We start from the raw sequence: 25420 nt of genomic DNA, 5'->3' as shown, positions 1-25420 counted from the left end.
CCTCAGTATAGTACATATGGATTGTTCTGTGGTTGTGGAAGATGCCTGCTTCACTATTATAATGAGTTACATTGCCTTATTCAGGATCTAGTAGCAGGAAATTTCATTTTGACCTGTCAGGGGTGAAATGTGCCTGGCTTCCATGTGATAAGTCTCTCACACAAATGAAACAGACAATTTTCCCTCCTCTGCATTCCCCCACCCCTCAATAAATGTCAACTCTCTTCTCAACTGCTAACAGATCACTCAGAATCAGAGTATTTTTAGCTCGAATACCTTAATTAGGGTGATGGTGCTGAATCTATTAAGAAAGCAAGCCTAAAACTTGTCCCAGAGTTTGAAACAAGTCCCAAGGGGCAGGGATAATTGGGATTTTAAATTACTTGGTGCTTGTAAGGTTTTTGTGAGGCTTTAAAAATAAAAAGGCTTTATTTTTATGCTTTAGTTTTTAAGAAATGATTTAACCTGCACCAAGTCCTAGGACTGAAACAAAGAGACAAGTTTAAAACCCAAGAGTTTGTTCATGAAAACATTTCCCCATCCTTTCTAATTTGATCTGTCACTCAACTCTGAGAGAGTCATGTATTGCTTTGGTAGCTTTACCCAGTGTGGTGATCTGAAGAAACAAGAACTGTTTATAGCAAAAGATCTTAAAATAAAGGGCTTATTTTAACAATCCTTATTTTAAATCTGTGTTTGATTAAGCTATGCTGTTTCTTATAACCCTTCGGATATGTTAATTTTCCATGTTAGTTGTTACCTGTCACAAATTCTTCCAGATGGATCTCTTTGGCTGATTTTGAAACAAAGGGAAGGAAGAATGTAGGGCCCAATCATTTAGGTTCACATTAAGGCTGCTGAGCAATTCCTTTCCAAACAGAATCCAGACTGAAATTGTGGGGTCCCATTGGTTAGGAATGGTTTCTGATCCAAAGTAGGACTTAGCAGGTGTTGTTTCAGGGCTTTGTCTGAAGCCTACAAGGATGCATAGGAACACAGGAAGCTGCCTTATACAGAGTTAAACCATTGGTCCAACTCAATATTGTCTACAAAGACTGGCATCAGCTTCTCCAAGGTTGCAGGCAAAAGTCTCTCTCAGACCTTGGAGATGCCAGGGAGTGAACTTGGAACCTTCTGCATGCAAGCATACAGATGCTCTTCCCAGAGCAGCCCCACCCACTAAGGGATTACAGTGCTCACACATGTAGTCTTCCATTCAAATGTGATCCAGGACTGACCCTGCTTAGCAAAGTGGACAATTCATGCTTGGAGTAATGACTCTGTGCTGATGTAATGACATCACTGAGCCTTTGAAGAAAGGACTAGAGAAGGCTAATTCTGCCCCACAATAGTAAGCCCTGCCATGTGCACAGTGGCCTTTGTAAATGATGTTAGTTGCAAATGCTGGTAAGGCCTATTACAGCCTGCAATACCCCCAAGCCACACTAGGCCTCGATAGTACATCAGAGTGAATCCTGTTTGCTTGCTGATGTTTTAGACGTGCACTGGATTGCAGAATCTAACTTGGAATTATCAGAAAATACCTTTCCAACTAGTCAAAAAATTCCAGAGTGGATACAAGCTGTTCAAGTCATTCCTGGTTAAAATCAGCTGATGAATTATGCCAGAATGCTTCAGGAAGTCAATGCAAAACTGAGTATTTTGTAGGGAAAGCTAAAAGAATCATATTCTGCCATTTAAATCATTGTATACTATTTTGCAGAGTCTTAAACTGACTGGACAGAGTTATAATTTAAGGCAAGTTAACATCACACGTGTCAGCCCACTCCATACACACACACACACACACACACACACACACACACAGAGAGAGAGAGAGAGAGAGAGAGAGAGAGAGAGAGAGAGAGAGAGAGCGCGAGCAACAGCATGAAATGGCAAGATGTATGAAATGACAGGATGTACAAAGGCACTAAAGGTATCTATGAAGAATGAGTTTATCAGAGTAGAGAAATATGGAAAGGGTGGCCAGGTGGTGGTGTCCTGTTTTAAAGTAACCGCAGACTACCTCACAAGAGGGGGCCTCACATACTGTAATGAATAGGGAACAAGATGACTTCTATACTCTAGCAATTTATGGAGGCCCTGATGAACCAAAGAATCATTTTTCAAGGACCAAGAACACCACATGCTTGGCCAATAAAATGTGCCAAGCAATAAGTCTTCTCTGAAGCTTTCCTTTAAAATGGTGACAGCAACTATAGAACTGCAGCTCTATTAATTCTCTTTTTGGTGTGGAAAATTTTCACTGTGGGCACATCTAGGTGACAGATGACAGCCAAGGGAAATTTTTAGCTCAAGGTAATAACATTGCAAAGTAGAATGACCAGCTTGAACATTATTAGAACGCTGCCAAGACTTCCCATTGGGCCACTAATTGCAAGCAGACGCTGACTAGCTTAAAAAAAAATATTTTTAAGATTAAATCTGCCATGAACAAGAAGTATCCTTCCAAAACAGGAAACTGGAGTGGGGTAGGGGGAAAGAAAGAACCCACAACCAGGGTTCCAAATACTTTACCTTAGATCTCAAATATTATGGTGGTGCTAATATGGAGGGCTGATTCAGATTATAAAAATGGGACTCTCTGCACCCAGCAACCTCAGAATGAGTGCACCTTGAAGCTGGATGCATGGCAGAATTGCCATTTGCTTATAAAAGTTTCCCAGTCTGTTGGTAGTTACTCAATAATTTTCTTCCCTTGTTACCTGCTTGACAGCAATCTCAGTGAACTGCCCTGTACCTCATCATGAGGTCAACTGTGATGCACACTCATCTCCCGAGGTCACTGCAAGTCATTTCTGTGATGAGTCAATACTAGCAAGGTAGAAACAGATAAGAGAACTGAAGCCAAAGCAGATAGCCGAGGAGCACACATCCAAGAGGATGTGAACAAGCTGCTTCAGACTGTGTGTCCTACCACCTGCTCTCCTGACCCTTGCCCAATTTGGCTTATTTTATTTAACAATCAGATTGTTAGAAAGGGTCTGATAAACATAATACATTATTTTCTGAGAGAGGATAGGATGCCTCTTTGTCTTAAGTAGGCTATCATTAGAACATACCTTAAAAACCTACATTGGACCCCTCAGAGTTAGGCAACTATAGGCCCGTTTATAATCTCCCATGGTTGGTGATTGAGAGGCTGATGGCCTCTCAGCTCCAGACAGTCTTGGGGGGAACTGATTATGTAGACCCATTTCAAACTAGCTTTCAAGTGGGCTATGGGGTTGTGTTGCTAGCACTGCTCTTCTGCTGGCTCCCAGAAGCCTCTCTGCTTATGTTTGAGACTGCAGGCGTATAGCTTGACATGCTCAGGAGTAGTGATGTGCATGGTCCGGAGCAGTCCGGACCAGCACCAAAGGGGAGCCTATCTTTTAGGGCGGGGAGGGCTTGTTTACCCCTCCCGCGCCTCTTTGCCCCCGCCAGTGGCCGTAATTTACTGTAAAATTGGGGCGCTGGAAACCAGCCGCCCCAGCCGCCGCCGCTTCCGCCGCCCCCCCGCGAGCAAATTAGAGGGGGAAAAGGCTACTGCCTACAAGGAAGGGCTACTGCCGCCCTGCCGCCGCCACCCGCCACCCCCCCACGAGTGCTCACCAAGTTAGAAGACTTTAGAGAGGAGCTCGCGAACAGAGCTCCTCTCTTATCGAAGCCTCCGGCCCAAGTGGGGCCTTGGGCGCGTGCGCACGCGCACTAGAGCTCTTCTTCCACTAGAGCTTTTGCCGGAGGCCCGGTCTACCCGCCGGGAGGAAGCCGGGTAGACCGGGCCTCGGAGGCCCGGTCTACCCGGCTTCCTCCCGGCGGGTAGACCGGGCCTCCGGCAAAAGCTCTAGTGGAAGAAGAGCTCTAGCGCGTGTGCGCACGCGCCCAAGGCCCCAGTTGGGCCGGAGGCTTCGATAAGAGAGGAGCTCTGTTCGCGAGCTCCTCTCTAAAGTCTTCTAACTTGGTGAGCACTCGTGGGGGGGTGGCGGGTGGCGGCGGCAGGGCGGCAGTAGCCCTTCCTTGTAGGCAGTAGCCTTTCCCCCCTCTAATTTGCTCGCGGGGGGGGGGGGCGGCGGAAGCGGCGGCGGCTGGGGCGGCTGGTTTCCAGCGCCCCAATTTTACAGTAAATTACGGCCACTGGCGGGGGCAAAGAGGCGCGGGAGGGGTAAACAAGCCCTCCCCGCCCTTAAAGCAATACCCCCCCCACCCGGACCGGACCAACCAGGGCAGAACCGGTCCGGCAGTTCGGCCATTCTATAGAATGGCCGCCGGACCGGTTCGGACACACGCCTACTCAGGAGCCTCACCGTATCATGAGCTCTCCGTTTGTTGGCATATTGGGGATCAGTCACTTAGTAGGCAGTGGGACAGTTACCCCTAGTTTTAACAGCTGCCAAAGTCAGATTGAAAGGAAACTAGCTTCGCACCTTCTCCATGCTGGGATACCTAAGGAGACACCGGAAGTTAACTCACAAAAGTTAACTCTGTTCAAGGTCTCTCCGCATGATTGATCCTCCTTTGGTTTACCTCCCCTCCACAGATGCCTCAAAGGAGCTAAAAACCAATTACCTCAGCAGGGAAATCAGATCAAATTCCCTCCTTAACAAAAGAAGGCTAAAGTGGATGATAGAAACTCAGAATGTACCCATTAAAATGTGGATTAGTTTACCAGGTATTTCTTACCTAAAGACCATCTTTGTACGTTCAATCACTCCATTTGCATTGATCTATTCAAGCATTGTGTTGTAAGGCAGGCAGCACAACAGACACAAACAATGGGATCTTTTGAGATTCCAGGGAGCTTCCCTACCCAAGAAAGAAGAGCAATTGGAATGTTCCCTCAGGACACAATTTGGGCTTTAATTGCCCCTGGTTTCTTGAGCCAGTGTGCTCCACTTGGTCTCCAGTGCCCCTCACTTGGTTTCCATACTTTGGAAGTCACCTGTTACTTGGACCCTACAGTGGACACTTGCCATACCTGGCTGTGTTTTGCTCTGTGGGCCACCCTTGCTTCCAGGCCCTAGATAGGCTCCCTTGCCAGATCAGATCTGCACATCCCTGCTCGCTACCACCTGGAGTTGGCTTCACAAGAACAGATGCCCTTTGGATCGATCCCTGCCACGCTACAAGGATTCCTTCGCCAATAAAGAAAGGAACAAGGTTGTATGATAACTGCTGCACCCAATCTAGCCTCCTTCTGTTCCTGTTTTCTTGTCTCCTAAATCAAAGAGCCTGTTTCTCTGAGCCTCCTTTCTCCAGTCAGCCTAGAAGCTACTTTAATTTGGACACTAAGCTAAATTGCCTCTTAGCAGTTTTATGGTTAATCTTGTAATGGGTTTTTAATAATAATATTGCTTTAAGTGACTCTCTTACTCCATTGTACCCCTTAATCTCAAATAAAATCTTTGTTTTTGAACTTCAGCAATCTCTATCTCTCTCATTCCTTTTTCCTGCCACCCAAGCTTTGTACAAAAATTATTCTGATGTGGAACTGCTCCACTCTGAGCTAATTTCACCACACCAAGCCTGAACGCAATTTTTGAGTGTTCACCAAATACCCAAGGGCAGTTCCATTAACAGTCGAGACCAACTTGGTCGGCCTGATGGATGATCTTCAATTAGGTATTGACAGAGAGGGTGTGATTCTGGTGATCCTTTTGGATCTCTTGACCATGGTATCCTTCTGGGTTGCCTGAGGGAGATGGGACTGAGTCGCACTGTTTTACAGTGATTCCATTCCTACCTCTCTGGTAGATCCCAGATGGTGTCATTTGGAGACCGTGGCTCTGTAAAGCAAGAGTTACTGTACAGAGTTCCACAAGGCTCTACTGTCTCTAATGCTCTTTAAGATCTACATGAAACTGCTGGGAGAGATCACCAGGAGATTTGCTGTAGGGTGTTTGTTATCAATATGCCGATGACACCCAAATCTATTTCTCCCTATCAACTTCATCAGGAAATGGCATAACTTCCATAAATGCCTGCCTGAAGGCAGTAATGGGCTGGATGACAGATAACAAACTGAAGCTGAATCCAAATAAGACAGGGGTACTGATTTTGGAGATCAAGACCTGAGAGACACTTTAGATCTGCCTGTTCTGGATGGGGTTATACTTCCCCTGAAAGATTAGATACGCAGCTTGGAAATGCTCCTGGGTCCAAAACTCTCTCTGATTTCTCAGGCTGAGAAAAGCGGCCAGGAGCACTTTTTATTAGATTCAGCTGAGACATCAGCTATGCCGATTTCTGGAGATAAATGACCATAAAACAGTAGTACATATGCTCGTAACCTCCAGACTTCACTACTGTGATGCACTCTACATGAAGCTGCCTTAGTATGTAGTTTGGAAACTACAATGGGTACAGAATATACCAGTCAAGTTGGTCTTTGGGACAACCTGAAGGGATCATATAACACCAATTTTAAAGAATGCACTGACTGCCAATATGTTTCTGAATGAAATACAAAGTGCTGGTTATTCCTTATAGAGCCCTGAATGACTTAGGTCCAGGGATCTTAAGCGAATGCCTCCTTTGTCATGAACAATGCAACCTATTAAGATCATCTGAGGAAGTGGGGTTATGGTTGCCGCTGGCTCCTCTGGTGGTGACTTGAGATCGGGCCTTCTCTGTGGCTGCCCCAGGGCTTTGGAATGCACTCCTTGTCAAAATAAGAGCTTCTTCATCTCCAACTACTTTTAAACAGACCCCTTAAGACATACCTGTTCCTTGGGCTTTTAATTAAAACTGATTTTAAACTGTTTAATTGTTTTAAAACTGTTTTACTCATTTTAAAAATTATTTTATTCTGTGAATTGTTTTTGTTCTGTGAACGTGTTAATTGTTTTATTTTTATATTGTAATCTGGATTATGTACACTGCCTAGAGATTGGAACATAGGAAGCTGCCATATACCGAATCAGACCATTGGTCCATCTAGCTCAAGATTGTCTACCCAGACTGGCAGCGGCTTATCCAGGGTTGAGAATACATCCCAGGCGGTATATAAATAAAAGTAAATTAAAAAATAATCATTAAAAAAACAGAACAAGAGAGACAGCAGTGGCTTGCCATTAAGTATGGTGAAGGGAGGCTAATGAGACAAATTGAGACCTGCCTTCTAGGAGGCATTTAAGACATTACATCCATAGCAGGGTAATGGAAGACCTTCTATGCCAGGAGAAACCACTAGGGATGTGCACAGAACCGTGGTCCAGCACTGCTGTGGGGGGCTCTTTAAGGGCGGGGAAGGGTGTACTTACCCCCCTCCATGTTTCCCCCGCCGGCGCCTTCGTGTAGTAAAGCTTTTGGGGTGGCAGGATACCTCCCTGCCGCCCCTTCCCCAGTCGTTGGCAAAAGGCTTCACAAAGCCTTTTGCGCATGCGCACGTCGCACGCCATGTCTCCGTGTCATGTGTGCGCGCGTCATAGAGACGTGACGTGCGCACGCGCAAAAGTCTTTGTGAAGCCTTTTGCTCACGACTGGGGGAAGGGGCGGCAGGGAGGTATCCTGTTGCCCCAAAAGCTTTACTACACGAAGGCGCCAGTGGGGGAAACACGGCGGGAGGGAGTACACCCTTCCCCACCCTTAAAGAGCCCCCCACAGCAGTGCTGGACTGCCCTCAAGTCTGGACCGGTTCGGAGGCCTTAAAAATGGCCTCCGGACCGATCCAGGCTCATCTCTAGAAACCACTTGCTGATAAGTGTGGTAGCAAGTGTGCTACATACACAGCTGTGTCTCTACAATGTACCTGAGTGGTGGGCAGCAGAATTAAGTATATAATTAAATCAGGCCTCCATAACCGCCCAGAAACGAAAGTTTGGGGCAGTGTACAAATTAGATAAATAGATAGATAGATAAGAGATCTAATTCCCAAACCAGCTCTGGCAGCTTTCATAAGCGGGAAAGTGCAGAGGTCAAGAGTACAGAAGGCGAATCTCAAACTTCCAGAAAGCTTTTCTACCTCCTCAAGTGGAACAATCTGAAAGGTATCCATAATAATTGGACCAGAAGCCACAAGGGCTTCAATCCTCTTGGATGATTCTAACATAAGTTGGAATTGATCCAAGCAATTTTATTGGCAAAATGTATTGCAAACTGGTTACAGCAGGCTGCAGAAGGGTCAGACATCACTCCTTAAGGCCAGATTGTAATAGACCATCACTAGGAAAAAGTTTGGCTAGTTACTCACAGAACAAGGATATGAGTGCAATTATACACAGACATTCCTTTTCCAACCACCTGGTAGAGCCAACCTTGTGCTCTTGAGAGCTTCTTAGGTGTTGCAATATGCCTTTTTCATCAATAGGCACTTTTTCAGCCTATAAACATTTGAGGTGCAAGTGGGCTAACTTGTGAACTGCCTATCTGATTTGAACCAAATTTGCTACAGCTGTAGGGGCACATAGGGACACTTCAATGGCAGAGTTTGTGATGATGTAATCTACTCCAATCCAAGATGGCAGATGCATGAACATTTGAGGTGCAAGTAGGCTAACTTGTGGACTGTAACCAATTTGAACCAAATTAGGTATCACTGTAGTGAGTGATACAAAGGGACACCTCAGTGGTGTAGTTTGTGATGATGTCATCTACCCTGATTAAAGATGGCGGAAGCATAAACCTTTGAGGCACAAGTGCACTAACTTTTGGACAGTCTAACTGATTTGAACCAAATTTACTACAGCTGTAGGAACACATGGGGATGCCCCAATGGTGTCATTTGTGTTGCCATCCACCCCGATCCAAGATGGCGGACAGATGAACATTTGAGGTGCAAGAGATCTAGCTTGTGGACCTCAATTTGAACCAAATTTAGTCTTGTTGTAGGAAGAGTGAAAAGAAAGTAGGCTGATTCGTTCTTACTAGAATAACTTTTTCTATTCCTGGAAGAAACTGGAAATCGGGGAGAAACAGTTTTTACTTTTCTGCTGTTTCCTTTGGAGCGGCAGCACTCTTTTCAGTGCTTGCACTTATATGTGAACTAAAATACATGGCTGGATTATATCACAAGTCAATGAAAAATGCACGAGTATAAGCAGGTTCATATTCCCTGTTTATCTCCCAGTGCAGGTGATCAAAGCAATTTAATGCAAAACTCATGTTGGAGCCTGCAACTACTGTGAAACAATTAAATTTGAGATAAATATTCACTGATCAGTGGGACAAGCTCCAAGGAAGACATATTCCATCTTAGAGAGACTAAGGTTAATGTTCTAGTGCCAAGGTAACACAAACAGGGTACACTCACTCATGCCACTACCAAAGAACCGAGGAAATGCCCAAGGCCGTTAGCATCAGAGAGCCAAAGATACTATGAATCATAACTGACACCACCTTTCAATTAAATGTAAGATTCAACACAAGACAGATTTTTTTTCTTTTAAAAAGTTACAACCCATTAGACAAAAGATCAAACATCCAATATTATTTCCTAAACACTGTAGGGTAAATTATGTAAATTATAAGAAACTGTTGCTGGTGACCTTATTAAAACCATGCATCCATGTATGCAATAAAATACATATAAACATTTTACTGATGGACCTTGAAAGGTCAATTGTTATATGATTCTGAAGATTAAATAATTGAACTATTTTAACACCAGGAGATACCAAGAGGGAAGAGGCAGGCAATGAAAACATAAAACAACTGCAAATAACTTAGAAATGAGATAATGAATAGGAAACACTTTGAACACATAGAAAGTACAGGTGAACTTTGTTATCCGCGGTTGGGAAAAAGACACCTGACCTTGGCATGCATGCATGCATGCATGCATGCATGCATACATACATACATACATACACACACACACACACACACACACACCAGCATGCTGACCTCGTGTGTAGCTGTGGGTCAGAGGTGGCCGGAAATGACCAGAAGTAATTTCCGGCCATTTTTTTTTTTGACGGAGCCACAAAATGGCTCCAGTCTTTGTGAAAAAATGGGAGGGGGAGTGTTGATTTTCAGTCGATTTGGGGCCCACAGCATGACTCAGGAGAGCAGCAGAGCAAGGTAAGAAGTTCACCCCACTGCAAAATTCAGCCAACTTTGGCCATTTTTGGCCGACTGGGAACCCTGCGATCCCATAGGTTCCCTTAATTTGATATATGCGGTTTCCATATCTGCAGCTGCAGCCCAGAATGGAAGCCCCGCAAATATCGAGGTCCATCTGTACTATATATTCATAAGACTCTAAAAGGTCACTGCCAGATAACTATTTTTTTTTAAAAAAAATCAAAAACCTCTCAATTGTCCTTTTTTGTTTTCAGATGTTGTAGACTGAGTGCCATGCATGTACAGTGTGCCACAATTTTCAGTTCCTTCCATTCATTTGCAACTTTGGGGTGGGGGGCACTTCTACATTAGAGCTGTACACATACTCATACACAAACACTGAAAAGAGCCATTTGTGTTTGTTTATTTAAAACAAACAACTCTAACTTGTTTCTCTCAAGACTAAAAGTAGTTCATCATACACACACACACTCTCTCTCTCTCTCTCTCCCCCTCCCCCACTAAAACAATATTCCAAAACCAAGACACACACACCAAAAAATAATGCACAGCAACAATTCAAAGTAAATAGCATCCAGGACATTAAGCAGCATCAAAAGCCTTTTTGAAGGGCCAGTCTTCACAGTACACCTTAAGTGTCCAATAAGGGAACTTGTCTGTCCTCCACAGGGAAGGCATTCCAAAGAACCTGGTTTTCTGCCACATCTTGATGCAGTTGACTGTACAACAGGATTAGATCTCGTTTACGTGGGCTACAGGCTAATGCTTTTTGGTGAATGCCTTGGTCAACTATAGGACTTCAGAGCCAATCCTAATCTCAGATCATAGGAAGCTGCCTTCTATCGAGTCAGACTATTGGTCCAACTAGCTCAGTATTGTACAGCCAGATTGACAGCGACTTCCCCAAGGTTACAGGCAGAAGTCTCTCCCAACCCTAACTAGAGATGCCAGGGAGAGAATTTGGAACCTTCTGTATGCCCTCATTAGCCTCCTGCTTTGCCTACAGCACTATTCAAAATATACCAAGCATTACCGGAAATTTAACACATTATTTGTTAAGGGATCCCAACTTTGTTTTAGCTACCAAATTTATTATATGGGAATTCCTGGAGCTCTTCTATGAAAACTTTTGAGGCAGTATTATATCCTATGTTTAGAAAAGGACTAATGTATGTAATCCACTTTGTGAATTTTTGTGATGAAAAACAGTATATAAATATAATAATAATAATAGGCATCATTCAGACTAAGTTAGTAATGACTAATTCATCTCATTGATGTGACTAACTAGTCTGGATGCTGCCCATTAATAATTAATAAAACTCTGGAGGAAATGTAAGCTAAACTGAGAGATTGATTGATTCTGACATGAGAATCCCTGGCTCAAAAAATGGCTCTGCACCTAATAAGCTATTAATAAGCTGCATGGCCAGCATGCAGATTTCTTAATGACCTGCACTAAAGTAGTCTATTTGGAATCAGGTAAAAGGACTGGCAGGCTGCTTGCCTACAGGATCAAGCAGATAAAACACAGACTAGTGATTACTAGTATATGCGATGCACAAGGAACATCAGAATTCAAAAGAATTAATCAAAAGAAACATCAAATTCATCATCTTTTGGGAGCTCTGTTCCAAGTCCTACACCAGGGAGAAGTCTGAACAAACCTTCTGAGAAGATGCCTTCCTTTGTAAGATGGGGATGCCCTCCTTTTCAGAGGTTCAAAGATAATATCTGCAGAGACTACTCACCATATCATGTTAATTTGAAGCTTCAAGGTCAGTATAGTGGTCAGTATTTCTTTCATCCTGGGAAAACTATCACTGCTGATTTGACCACCTGCTAATCTCATAGTGGCACAGTGAGGAAATGCTTGATCAACAAGCAGAAGGTTGCCAGTTTGAATCCCCGCTGGTATGTTTCGCAGACTGTGGGAAACACCTATATTGGGCAGCAGCAATATAGGAAGATGCTGAAAGGCATCATCTCAGACTGCACGGGAGGAGGCAATGGTAAACCCCTCCTGTATTCTACCAAAGAAAACCACAAGGGTTCTGTGGGTGCTAGGAGTCAAAATTGACTTGACGGTACACTATAATAATAATAATAATAATAATAATAATAATAATAATAATAATTATTATTATTATTCAATTTCTATACCGCCCTTCCAAAAGTGGCTCAGGGCGGTTTACAAAGAGAAATAACAAGCAAATAAGATGGCTCCCTGTCCCCAAAGGGCTCACATTCTAAAAAGAAACTTAAGACACACACCAGCAACAGTCACTGGAAGTACTGTGCTGGGGGTGAATAGGGTCAGTTACTCTCCCCCTGCTAAATAAGGAGAATCACCACGGTAAAAGGTGCCTCTTTGCCCATTTAGCAGGGGATGTTTAAAGGGGACTTTACCTTTAATTTCACAGTCTTTTTGTATACACCGGTGGGAGTAAGGAAGAGTGCTTGTTGCTTTGTTTACTTTGGAAGCCACTCAAGACTCTGCACAAATTCCTGAATAAGGGCCAAAATAAAAGTGTGGGACAACTGCATATTAAGCTCATATCTGCACCATTCACATATAAAGTTGTTTTGAGACACAAGCTAAACTAGAGAATGAACAGGAGAATTTCACAGTGTCCTGCATCTCAGCTGTATATTCTTATATTTCAGAAAATAATTTTTCTATCGCTAGTGGAAGAAATTTAAAAATAAATGGGTGTGTGTGTGGAGATGGACAATGAATACTGTCAGAGAAAGAGAAAAATATTATATTATAAGTATAACTATAGCAAATAGACCCTACAGAATTGCTGCATCATCACTATATGGTGAAACTCCAATCTGGATGAACTTTGCCAGCAGACTCATGCCTGACTGCCTCATAGGATATGCTTCTCCTGTCTCGGAGACTCCCAAAAGTGCACACATGGATGAAAGGCGGTATATAAATTTAACAATATTATTTATTTATTTATTTATTTGATTTATATACTGCCCTTCCAAAATGGCTCAGGGTGGTAAACAAACCAACAAACATTGCACAGTTTCTGAAGATGTGGTAAGCACACACAGCGAACAAGGTAGGTAGATGGGCATGATTCTGATCCTCACTGCATATAGCTTCTATACATAAAAGTTTAGCCAATCACGGCTAACGTAAAAAACAACAACACAGAACAGCTCTGACAGGCAATGATGCACCATACACACACAAAATATAGTATGCAAACTATAATTCTAATAAATAAATTTGATGGAAGAAAAGGCAGTTCTAGAGTCTTAAAAAGAATTTGGATATTATTATAAGGTGAGCAGACAAGGGATGTGCTATTGTGAGATAAAGAAGATTTTCTGATGGATGTCAGTGAAGTGACGATAATTGTTATAAAGTCATTGGCCATAATCCCACAAAAATAATTCTGTTTATTATTAAAATTGTGATACAAGAGGCAATGAGGTGTGTCTCACAGTCAGTGAGACCCACTTTGAAAGGGTTTGTGGGGAGATGATCAGCAAGCCCTGCCTAGGCAGGCGGATTGAGCGCCCACACCACTGCCGGCTCTGTCATGGAGCCAGCAGGGGCTTGGGAGTTTGGGGGCTGCGTAGCCCCCGGGAATTCCAGCATGCTCTGTGTAAGTGCAGGGCATGCTGGAGAGACCCGTGAGCTGGGAGGCTGCTTTTTAGCCTCCCGGTTGGGGGTCTCTTCGTGAGTTGCTGCGGCGTGGAGCCGCACTGTGGCAGCACACAATCTGTTAGCCCCGGTTAGTGGAGGGCTTCTCAAGCGTGTTAGCCGCTTGTAAACCACTAGGCTCACTTGTGAGCCCAGTGGTTTAGACGAGCAGCAAAAAATCAGGTTAGGCTCTCCTAGCCCGATTTTTGCTGGTTGTGAGAATAGCCTCAATGTCTCTGGGCTTTATTTCTTTCATCCATTCATTCTACTGGCCTTCCTAAAGTGGCTCAGGATGGTTTACATTAAAATAAAAAACACATAATAAAATAATTAAAATCAAAATACATTTAAACCAGCTTAAAATTAAAACTAGATATAATTAGAGGCTAGGCTAACCAAGCTCCACCATCTGGAATCTACCCAAAAGATAGGAGCAGGACCACTGCAAAGCAGTGTCCCCTATCCCCAACTCCCCCAGGCGATCCAGAAGGATACCATGGTTGATGGTATCGAATTCCGCCGAGAGATCCAAGAGAACCAGCAGAGTCACGCTCCCTCTGTTGATTCCCCAATAAAGGTCATCCATCAGGCCGACCAAGGCTGTCTCAACACTGCAAGATGGATTGCTGGACATTCTCTTCATAGGCTTTGCACAAATAATGGAGTCCAAGTTGGCCCAAATACAGGAGATTTTGTCTGCAAAGAACCCATTAAAAGCATTGCAGCAGAACAATGAGGAGTAATTTAAGATAGAATGAGCCGAAATTAAACTCCTCATAACCTGAGATAGCTCTGCTGAAAGTGAACTTGCAGACGCAATACGTGCAGACAAAAATATTTTGTTTTACTGCACGCACTGCCGCCAAATAAACCTTTAAATGGGTCCTATGCTGTGTCCTGACAAATTCAAGCCGAGTTCTCCACTTATGTTCCAGTCACCTACCCTGCTGCTTCAGCCCCTGCAACTCCTCTGTATACCAAGGGACCATTTTTGAAGCAGGTCGAAGGGACGCAATCATTGGTAACAATCATGTCTACCACCCTAGTGAGTGCCCTATTCCAGGTTCCCACAGGTCATCAACAGAATCACTGGCAGTACCAACATTAAAACCCTCCAAGGCTTTTTGGAATCCTACAGGATCCAGTAGCCTTTTCAGGCAGACCATCCTAATAGGCCCACCACACCTGCAGGTCATGTTTGTGTTGAAATGAGAAGTGCTGAACCCCATTCTGAGTCTTTGGGATAGATTGCGATAATAATTTTAAATAAATTAATAGTGAGCACTTAATACAAATACATAAAACTACCCTAAAGAGAAACTTTGAGAGGCTTTAAACATGTTAATTTTTTTCAGAAAAGTTTCTCACTATCAAGCACACTTCGTCTGTTAGAACCATCTTGCTCACTTTATATAAATCAAAGCAAATTATCTCACAGAAATTCTTCTGTGAAAATTCATTCCTGATTTCACTGAAACCAGGTAAACATCTTTGTGCTGGCTAATTTCAGGCACTCAGTCACCAAGTTATTTATAGGACAATCCATCAACAGGCAAATTTACTGTAGGACATACTGATATGGTGGCTCTTTTTGTTCTTTCATTGTGCTAGCTATTATTCAAAGTAACTTTAATAGAAGTGTCATATTGCACTAAGAGAAAAATACATTTCCCTGCACTTAAAATCAAAATTATTAGGCACTGCATTTGCCAATTTTGTGCTAAACACGCATGCACACACTGAACTTGCCATTAAATCTTGATGTAATGGATGAGCTTTGATGTGATGTTATTGTTAAAGGGGTTTTTTCCCATTGTCCAAAATAGCTGAATGTTCTACTGACAAATCAATCTGGGGATACCCTCTTGTAGCAGACAACATTCACTGGTGTTTTCATTTTTAAAGTTAATCTGAATTCTCTGTTTAGTGCACAGAGAGCAGTAAATAATAAGTCTAAAGCTTTAACAAAACCATGACACTAAGGCTTGAGCAGATCAATAAATCAAAGTGACATTACATTTGTGGGTACAGGTAGAGGAAACAAGATAAAGGGAAGAAAATCAACGGTCACGGAAGACCAGCAATCAAAGCATTTGACCTAGCCACTTGGAAATTCAGTCTGAAGGGGAAAAGCTCAAAGTTCAGTTTACAGTGCCTCAAGATGGAAAGCTTTTAGAGAGTCGACTTTGACAATATGTGAGGATGTGTACATAATTACTAAAAAGCACCAGAACACAACTAAGGTTGCCATCAATGCCCTGCAATATGTGGGGACATCATGCTCTTTACAAGACCTCTAACCTACCCAACACAGATCAAGGCCTTCATGCCAAATGATTCCTTGAGGGTGACAGGAAGTGCAAAGAAAATGACTTTGCCCTTCATTATGAAGCCTTTATGAAGCCACTGGACAATGGACAATGATATCAGCCTAAGGTCTCTTTGAGGTCCAGGAAGGCCCAGAACATCAGAGCAGGCTAGAAAGCTGCTGAAACCAAAAAGCTAGCAAGTCTCCTATTTCAGGTAAAATATGGCTCAAGATTAGGACATTCCAGGGAACTATAATACTCAAATTCAGGTGTACACATCCACAGTTCTTCCTCTGGATTTCTAACACACCATCATACTTCAAAAGGATGGTTACCTCTTTGTAATTATCTGGTTGTCTCACAATATCTGCTTCTGTGACTGAGAAATGGCCAATAGTAGGGTCAGCTTGACAGCCAGTTGTATATGAATGTACCTAGAACACAGAAATGTGGGTTAGGTAGGAAATAAATAAATATATATATGGCACATGTCACATCAGCAATACTTTTATATGTAGCATAGATACTTGGGATTCGTAAATTTCTGGCAGGCTTGGCAATTTCTAAGGAAAAACTAATTTTGGACAAGACAGTGACAAATACTACTATATCTTCCGAAAAAAACCCTGTAAAATAATAAAAGCATATGAATAAAAATCGCTGAAGTATTGAGCACTCCAATAACAGCACTGAAGTAATATTCCAATAGCTGAAAGGCAGAAGATTTTTTAAAAATAGGCTCAATCCAAAAATTTGCTTCATACTATCTGGCTACCTTGAATAAAGTTTCAGCAAAGAGAGGACTGAAAGCTGCTTGTTTCCCAGTCCTGCAGGAGCTTGGGTATATACTTGGGTATAAACTGTTACCAGCTGAACTTATTCTGCTTGCTCCCAGAAGCCTCCCTAGTTGCATCTGCATCTCCAGGCTTGGAGATGGCACTTTTGCTATGCTCAAGAGCTACACGGCAATGTGAGCTTCCAGTCTGGGGACAAGCTGCTTAGTCGGCAGTGAACTCATCACCCCTAGATTTGACTACAAGCCCCACAAATTGGAAACGGGATTAGCTTCACATTCTCTATGAGGGCTGCCCAGCTAAGCAGACTCCCAGGACTAGCTACCGCAAATGTCTGGCATCTAAGATAATTTCAGCCTTGGAATGAAATCTAAATGCCCCTCTTCTTCTCGCAAAATGAGACAATACCTGGCCATTAGGCCAGGGAGAAAAAAGGCAAGTTTCTTATCTGCAGCCTCCATTACAATAGAGATGAGTTAGTGATGTAACTTTGAAGAGGTGCCCATCAAAACTCTTGATAGAATTATTGCGAAACCCTTCTGAGCACAGGATATTCTTTAAATGCACCTGCAGACTCCAATTGTCCTCACAATCAACCTTGAATGCCATAGGCAATTCACACACATTCCTACCCAGGAAGGACTAAGGCACAATGCACTCCAAAAAAAGGTTGTCTGGGCTTCCCTGTTCAGCAGAGCAGGACAAAAGACAAGTGCCCTCAAGGCACATTTTGAGTTATAAGTATCCCTAATTCCATGAGCCAGTGTGCTTCCTCGTGTATTATATTACAGCTGGGATTCCCACTGCGAAACATCTCAATGTTCCCTTGTGCCTCTCTCTCTGGACCCCAGCAGACTGCAACAAGAAACTCTACCTTGGTGTTTCCTCTCTTCAGGACAGGTGATATAGCCTCTTGCCCGCCTCCTCAGGGCTGAACCTATCCCTTTCTCTTATTTCTGAAATCTTGCCGCTCTATCTTAAAAGTACCTCCCCATTCCACCTGGGAATTTACACATAATTTGGAACTTTAAGCTAGATGTGCCTTACAATAGTCTGTTTCTTAGCATATTTGTAGTGCCTTTAAACTAGGGCCACATAGTAATTTAGTCTGATTTAATTTTTAATAAACTCCTTTTTGATTTAATTCAAACCTCTCTCTCAAGCTGATTTTCTTGAGTTCATACACTTGCACAAATTAAGGCTGATTGGAACTGTCTCCCCTTTTGAGCTAAATTTGCCATATTCGCCCAAACTAGGAGATGCAGGCCAATCACCCTCAAGGCAATTTCATGAACAAAACCCCTTTTCTGGGGTTGCCCCAAGACTTTGGAACATGCTTCCTAATAAAATTAGAGTCTCCCTTTCTCTGAATGTTTTTAAGAAAGATCTGAAAACATACCTATTTAGTCTGGCTTTTAATTTATAGTTTAATGTTTTTAGAGTTTTTATCTGTATTTTAAATGGTGTTTATGTTCTGCTTTTGGATTGAGATCCACCTAGAGATTTACATACAGGGCAGTATAAAAATATGCTAAATAAATAATAAATATACACACATGCAGACATACCATTGCAAAGAGGAGGAGGCGGCACACCCACCCTACACCATGGGTATTATCAGATTTTTAATATGTTGCATGTAGTTGCTACACATACTTTATCCAATTTTAGTCTAAACAGCAATTCTAACTGTATATAGTATCTTTGGGGGTTTCAGGATAATAGCCAATTACAACTCAAGCTGTTGATCGACTTTTGCATTTATCTGCATAACTGTTAGCTATAAACAAGAGTTAATTTAAACTGGTTTATATTTTAATTTCATTGTTTCACAACATTTGACTGACTTGGATTTTAGTAATTATCTATTTTTGCTACAATCCTATTCAATTAATGCTGTAAATAACCGGGCAAAAATAAATCTTTTCAAATGGTGGCTCTTTTATGTGTTGCAGGGGGACAGTAGCAGTCTCTATTCAGTCCGTCATAGCATCCCTCCCAGAGGCTGTTGCTGATGTTCTGTTGTGTTTGTTTTTAGATTGTGAGCCCCTTAGAGAGAAGCAACCATCTTTTCATTCATTTTGCTATGTAAATCACTTTTTTAAAAAACTGAAAAGCGATTTTACATTATTTGGGAACTGTTTTAGATTACTTTATCTCACTTTTCAGCTGGGCTTCCCAAAGTGGGAATTTTTTAAAAACCCAATAAATAACTTGCATCAACAACCCTTGTGTGGGTGGGTGACTGGCTGCAGGTGGATCCAGTTCTCAGAAGGCAGGAGCCAGTTGGTCTTAGCTTGGCCAGTGGAGGGGGCCTGCCTCTCTGATTACTCACTATGCTGTTGCTAGGTGGAATGGCTGCAGATGGATCCAGTTCCATAAACAATTAAAATCACAAATACTTGTCAATTACTTTGCCTTATTTGGTCAAATTGATCAAGATAACTGACCAAGTACTTTTTGATCAAATGTCCAACTCCAGTTTATAGCAACTCAACAACAGTGGTCCTGATCCAGCTCTAGTGCACATCACATATTTGCCTGCAGTTTCCAATCCAACAAATATCCTTACACACACACACACACACACACACACACACACACACACACACACACACACGTCTCATTAGCCGGATCAGAGCAAGCCCACTGCTTTCACTTGGGTGCAGGAAATAATTTTTTTTTAAACGGAACATGAAGGCAGGCCAAAGCATTTTGCTGTAAACCTGAGCAAGGTTTGTTGACATCTGTTGACAGCCAAGGAGGCAGAGGTCTCAGAATCTGCCTCCAATGAGGGCATACCTACTATATTGCCAGGTGGCACCATACCAAGTTCAACACTGGTCAGCCATGCCTCAAGAACACAAAGTGCAACTATTTTATGCCACATGTAAGTAAACTAGTAATAAAGAACTCCAGAAGAGAAACACTTTTTAATGGCTGTAATAAATCCCTTCTTTGTTCAGCACCCACCCTCTCAATCAGTTGCACAAGGCCAAAGTACAAACCACCAAGCTGAGCACAGATAGTGGATGAATTGTTAGATGCAGTTAGACTTGAGAGTGAAAAACACTCCTAGAATTTAAAGGGGAAAGCAATCACAGTAATACAAGGTGGCTGGAATAACACATCCAATAGTTTCCAGTAATTGGAAACTGCAAAAAATTATTAATAATGAGTGGACAGTATTGGGCAAAACTGGTAAGAGAAGCAAAGCAAATTAGCAAGCAAATCTGCAGAGCAATAGTATAAAGAACTAGAGCTAAAGATACTTTAATGACATGTGGCTATGTACCATATTGAATAATTTTATTTTGATAAGACCTTGAAACAAATGCTTTAATATGTTTTAGATGTACACTAGCTGACCGGCACTTTGGGAGCAGGCCCCAGCAACAGTCACTCATGCCTTTGTTACCTCTTGTTTGTATTACTGTAACACACTCTACCTAAGGCTGCCTTTGAAAACGATTCGGAAGCTTCAACTAGCAGCCTGCCTCCTTATGGGTGGCCATAGATTTGATAGTGTCACACCTCTTTTGAGTTCGCTACACTGGTTGCCTGTTCGCTTCCGGGTCCAATTCAGAAGCCTTCAGGAGAGGAGAGGAACATCTGCTTCCAGGCAGACCCCAGGGTGAGGGACTGGGTGCCTGCCTGTCTGGTTCTGGCCCCCGCCCTGGACAGGCTGCTGGACTGTGGTGAGGCTTTGCAGGACTGGGGCCCACAGGGGGTGACTTGGCAGTTTCCTGTACTCCTTCTGCTGGAGCTTGCTGCTCAGGGCTATTTAGGGTGCTGCCAGTGGCTTCAACCCCCCAGAAGCCTGCAGGAGAGGTGAGGAACATCTGCCCCCAGGCAGACCCCAGGGTGAGGGGCTGGGTGCATGCCTGTCTGCTTCTGCCACCCTGCCCGGCTTACTATATGCCCTCCAGGACAGGCTCCTGGACTGTGGTGAGGCTTTGCAGGACTGGGGCCCACAGGGGGTGACTGGGCAGTTTCCTGGACTCCATCTGCCGGAGCTTGCTGCTCAGGGCTATTTAGGGTGCTGCCAGTGGTGGGGTTCGCCACTGAAGGGGCGACACCAAAGGGGGTCACTCCTTTGGGGGAGCCACTTTGGGGGACAGTGAGGGCAAGGCCTCCTGGTCCAGGGATTTGTATTTGGGGGGTCATTTAATAGTGGGGCTTAATTTGTCCTGAGTGAGGGTCTTTTATAATGTGTCTGGGCTTACCTGGAGATGGGGAGACGGGGGCTGTGTCCACTGACTGCAGGGCAGCAATTCTGGTGGTGGTGGGGGAACAGAAGAAGTAACGTTGGCAGGTCAATCGGCCGTTACAGGGGAAGGAGACTTGGAAATCTAATAGCTGTTTGCCCTTCTGGCTATCCTCCCAGCTTTTTGACCTTGGGGAGCAGTGCCAACTAACCTTGAAACCTCACCTTCCTCCTTTGTAATACCAGGTGGGTCCAGAACAAATCAGAAACCAGCCATGATTTGATTCTGGATGAAGGCGCTAGCCTGGTAGGTATTACAGAGACCTGGCTGGGGGAGGCTGGGGGCCCGGTCTGGTCCCAGCTTCTCCCTCCAGGGTACTCTGTTGAGGACCGGGTGAGGGACCGAGGGTGGGGAGGTGGAGTGGCTGTGATCTATAAGAACAATATCTCCCTGACCAGGATCCCTGTTGAGGTGTCAGACCATACTGAATATATATTGTACTTAACTTTGGGGACTAGGGTAGACTGAGACTTCTGTTGGTGTACTGTTTGCCCCGCTGCTCAACAGAGTCCCTAACTGAGCTGACGGACTTGGGCTCGGGCTTGGTGTTGGAGTCCCCTCAGGTTTGTGGTGCTGGGAGACTTCAATGTTCATTTCGGGACCAAATTGGCATGGCTCAGGAGTTCATAATGGCCATGATGACTATGGGCCTATTCCAAACGGTCTCGGGACCGACGCACATTGCAGGTCACACACTTGATTTGGTCTTTCACTCTGATCAGGGTGGTATTCCATGGGTGGGGAATCCTGTGTATTCCCCATTGTCATGGACGGACCACCATCTGGTTAAGGTTGGACTCACAGTCACACCCCACCTGCGCAGGGTGAGGGACCTATTAGGATGGTCTGCCCAAGAACGTTATTGGATCCAATAGGATTTCAAGAAGCCTTGGAGGGCTTTAGTGTTGGTTCTGCTGGGGATCCTGTTGATGCCCTGGTGGGAAACTGAAACAGCAAACTCACCAGGGCAGTAGACATTATCGCCCCTAAGCGTCCTCTCCAACCCACTTCAAAATTGACCCCTTGGTATATGGAAGAACTACAGGGGCTTGAGCGGCAAGGTAAACTACTGGAGTGCAAGTGGAGAAAGACTCGACCTGAATCCGACAGATTACAACATAGAGCGCATTTGAAGATCTATGCTCAGGCAATACGTGCGGCAAAGAAGCAATTCTTTTCTGCCCATATTGCATCCACAAGTTAACATCCGGCGGAGCTGTTCAGGGCTGTGAGAGGGCTAGTATGTGCCCCTCCTCCCTTAAGTCAGAATCAGGAACCATCGATTACCTGCTCTGACGTGTTTAATGAATTCTTTGTGGGGGAAATCTCTTGTATTCAGGTCGACTTAGATTCCATCTCCACAATTACTTCAGTGTCTGATGTGGAGGTATCCAGCAACCCCTCTTGTGTGGTTAAGTTGGATCAGTTCCAATTTGTGACTCCTGAGGATGTGGACGAGCTGACGGGAACGGTGGGACTTACCACCTGTTCTCTTGACCCTTGCCCAACATGGCTTATACTATCTGGCAGGGGAGTTGTTGTAGAAGGCCTGGTAGAGATTATAAATGCATCTCTGAGGGAAGGCAGGATGCTTCCTTCTCTTGAGGCAATTATTAGACCGCTTTTGAAGAAGCCTACCTTGGATCCCTCATGGTTGAGCAACTAAAGGCCTGTTTCCAACCTTCCATGGCTGGGCAGGGTAACTGAGAGGGTGGTGGCCTCCCAGCTCCAGTCTTGGAGGAAACTAATTATCTAGACCTGTTTCAGACCGGCTTTTGGGCAGCCTATGGGGTGGAGACTGCCTTGGTCGGCCTGATGGATGATTTCCAATTGGGAATTGACAGAGGAAGTGTGACTCCGTTGGTCCTTTTGGACCTCTTTGGCAGTTTTCGATACTACCGACCATAGTATCTTTCTGGAGCTTCTGCGGGGGTTGGGAGTGGGAGGCATTGCTTCGCGGTGGTTCCGCTCCTACCTTTCGAGCAGGTTTCAGATAGTGTCCCTTGGAGACTGTTGTTGTTTGGAGAGGAGAGCTGGTCTTGTAGTAGCAAGCATGACTTGTCCCCATAACTAAGCAGAGTCTGCCCTGGTTGCATATGAATGGGAGACTTGATGTGTGAACACTGCAAGATATTCCCCTCAGGGGATGAAGCCGCTCTGGAAAGAACAGAAGGTTTCAAGTTCCCTCCTTGCCTTCTCCAAGATAGGGCTGAGAGAGATCCCTGCCTGCAACCTTGGAGAAGCCTCTGCCAGTCTGTGAAGACAATACTGAGCAAGATAGACCAATGGTCTGAATCAGTATATGGCAGTTTCCTATGTTAAAAATCGGAACTTTTGTATGGTGTCCCTCAGGGCTCCGTATTGTCTCCGATGTTGTTTAACATTTACATGAAACTGCTGGGAGAGATCATCAGGAGATTTGGTGCAGGGTGCTATCAGTATGCTGATGACATCCAAATCTACTTCTCCATGTCAACATCATCGGGAGGGGGCATAACCTCCCTAAATGCCTGTCTGGAGGAGGTAATGGGCTGGATGAGGGATAACAAACTGAGACTGAATCCAGTTAAGATGGAGGTACTCATTGTGTGGGGTTGAAACTCTGGAGATGAGATTGATCTGCCTGTTCTGTATGGGGTCATACTTCCCCGGAAGGAAAAGGTACGCAGTCTGGGGGTGCTTCTGGATGCGAACCTCTCCCTGGTCTCCCAGGTTGTGGCGGTGGCCAGAAGTGCCTTCTATCAGCTTTGGCTGATATACCAGCTGCATCCATTTCTTGAGATAAACAACCTCAGGGCAGTTATACATATGCCGGTAACCTCCAGACTGGATTATTGTAACGTGCTCTATGTGGGGCTGCCCTTGTGTGTAGTCTGGAAACTACAGCTGCTTCAGAATGTGGCAACCAGGTTGGTCTCTGGCTCATCTCGGAGAGACCATATCACTCCTATCTTGAAAGATCTCCACTGGCTGCCGATACGTTTCCGGGCAAAATACAAGGTGCTGTTTATAACCTATAAAGCCCTAAACGGCTTGGGTCCTGGATATTTAAGAGAACGTCTTCTTTGCTATGAACCCCATCGCCCATTGGGATCATCAGGAGAGGTCTGTCTACAGTTGCCACCGGCTCGTTTGGTGGCTACTCGGGGACGGGCCTTCTCTACTGCTGCCCCAGAGCTTTGGAATGTGCTCCCTGCTGAAATAAGAACCTCCCCATCTCTGACAACTTTTTAAAAGTCTTTAAAGACACACATATTCATCCAGGCTTTTAATTAAGTATTTATTTATTTTACATTTTATTACTACTACTACTACATTTATATCCCGCTCTTCCTCCAAGGAGCCCAGAGCAGTTTACTACATACTTAGGTTTCTCCTCACAACAATCCTGTGAAGTAGGTTAGGCTGAGAGAGAAGTGACTGGCCCAGAGTCACCCAGCTAGTTTCATGGCTGAATGGGGATTTGAACTCGAGTCTCCCCAGTCCTAGTCTAGCACTCTAGCCACTACACCACGCTGGCTCCTTGCTGTTAGTATTTTATTAATAATATTAACAACAATATTGTTAATATTGTATTAACAATTTTAGCATCATTTTAAAATATTGTTTAAAATTTTTAAATTGTAATGTTTTAACTTTTACTATGTCATTTATTTTGTTTTAACTACAGTTTTAAGTTTTTTGTTGTCATTTGTCATTTATTTTTGTTTTTAGAGATGTGAGTTTTGGGCGGTACAGAAGTGTGTTAAATAAAATAAATAATGAATAAAAGTGCTGATCTCACCTACAAAACCCTTATGGGCTTAGCATCTGTATATCTCTGGGTTTGCCCCTCTCGGCCAGTTGTATCTCATCCTGTGAGGTCTTCTCAGCTGGCCCTCCTTAGTGTCCCAAGCCCTGGTGTAGTGCGTGGTGCCTGGGCTCAAAGGAGGGCCTCCTCTGTGGCTGCCCCTCTTCTTTGGAAAACTCTTCCCCCCCAGATCCGTTCAGCTCCCTTCCTAGCTGCTTTTAAGGCCCTTCTTAAGACCTACCTGTTTTGCTAGGCATTTGCCCTTTAATTTTATACTAAAAAAAAAATGTGATTGGTATTGTTGTTGTCGTCCACCACCTAGAATCTTTGGAAGAGGCAGTTTGTTTGTTTGTTTCGATTTCTATACCACCCTTCCAAAAATGGCTCAGGGCAGTTTACACAGAGAAATAATAAATAAATAATTTTAAATAATTTAAAATTTAAATAATTTGAGTCCCCAAAGGGCTCAAAAAGCAACATCAGATAGACACCAGCAACAGTCACTGGAGGTCCTGTGCTGGGGGTGGATAGGGCCCGTTACTCTCCCCCTGCTAAATAAAGAGAATCAC

At 43.9% G+C, this 25420-nt stretch overlaps 1 protein-coding gene across 3 annotated transcripts in view; it reads right to left on the bottom strand.

Moving 5' to 3' along the window:
- The window catches only part of TEDC1 (tubulin epsilon and delta complex 1), a 65176-nt gene that overhangs the window by 26130 nt on the left and 13626 nt on the right, over nt 1–25420 (bottom strand). For all 3 annotated transcript variants that reach the window (XM_053247101.1, XM_053247099.1, XM_053247098.1), the window contains exon 5: nt 16335–16433. In XM_053247101.1, coding sequence (XP_053103076.1) covers nt 16335–16433 — 99 coding nt within the window. The remainder of the gene's footprint in view (nt 1–16334; nt 16434–25420) is intronic.

This window comes from Hemicordylus capensis, chromosome 4 (assembly GCF_027244095.1).
Source record: "Hemicordylus capensis ecotype Gifberg chromosome 4, rHemCap1.1.pri, whole genome shotgun sequence".
NCBI lineage: Eukaryota > Metazoa > Chordata > Lepidosauria > Squamata > Cordylidae > Hemicordylus > Hemicordylus capensis.
This window is presented reverse-complemented; position numbering and strand designations above follow the sequence as displayed.